Source organism: Eurypyga helias, unplaced genomic scaffold, assembly GCF_000690775.1.
Source record: "Eurypyga helias isolate BGI_N326 unplaced genomic scaffold, ASM69077v1 scaffold17408, whole genome shotgun sequence".
Lineage (NCBI taxonomy): Eukaryota > Metazoa > Chordata > Aves > Eurypygiformes > Eurypygidae > Eurypyga > Eurypyga helias.
Window position 1 is genome coordinate 3,923 of NW_010267710.1, and position 261 is coordinate 4,183.

At 59.0% G+C, this 261-nt stretch overlaps 1 protein-coding gene across 1 annotated transcript in view; it reads right to left on the reverse strand.

Annotated features, from left to right (window-relative positions):
• REN (renin) overlaps positions 1-261 on the reverse strand; it is a gene marked incomplete at its 5' end in the record, with an annotated part of 3,829 nt that overhangs the window by 1,420 nt on the left and 2,148 nt on the right. Inside the window, one exon of the mRNA XM_010157533.1 lies at positions 35-157. Within this exon, the coding sequence (XP_010155835.1) occupies positions 35-157 (123 nt within the window). The remainder of the gene's footprint in view (positions 1-34; positions 158-261) is intronic.

Consider the following 261-nt stretch of genomic DNA (forward strand, 5'->3'; position numbering starts at 1 on the left):
GGCCAGCGCTGCGCAGAGGCACTCGTGCCCTCACCCCTTCATGCTGATCTGCCAGTAGCCGCTCTTGCTGACGTTCAGGTAGTGGAAATCTCCGGTGTAGTAGGCTGGGTCGCTGCCTCCAAGGATTATTTCCCCCCCGGGTTTCAGAGGAGCGTTCCTAGGGTGCAAAACAGAGTGGAGTGATTCCCTCTGGGCTGTTGTCCCTGAACAAAACAGGGAGAAGTGAGCAGCCCTGGGCGTGAGGCTCTGCTGACTCGGAGA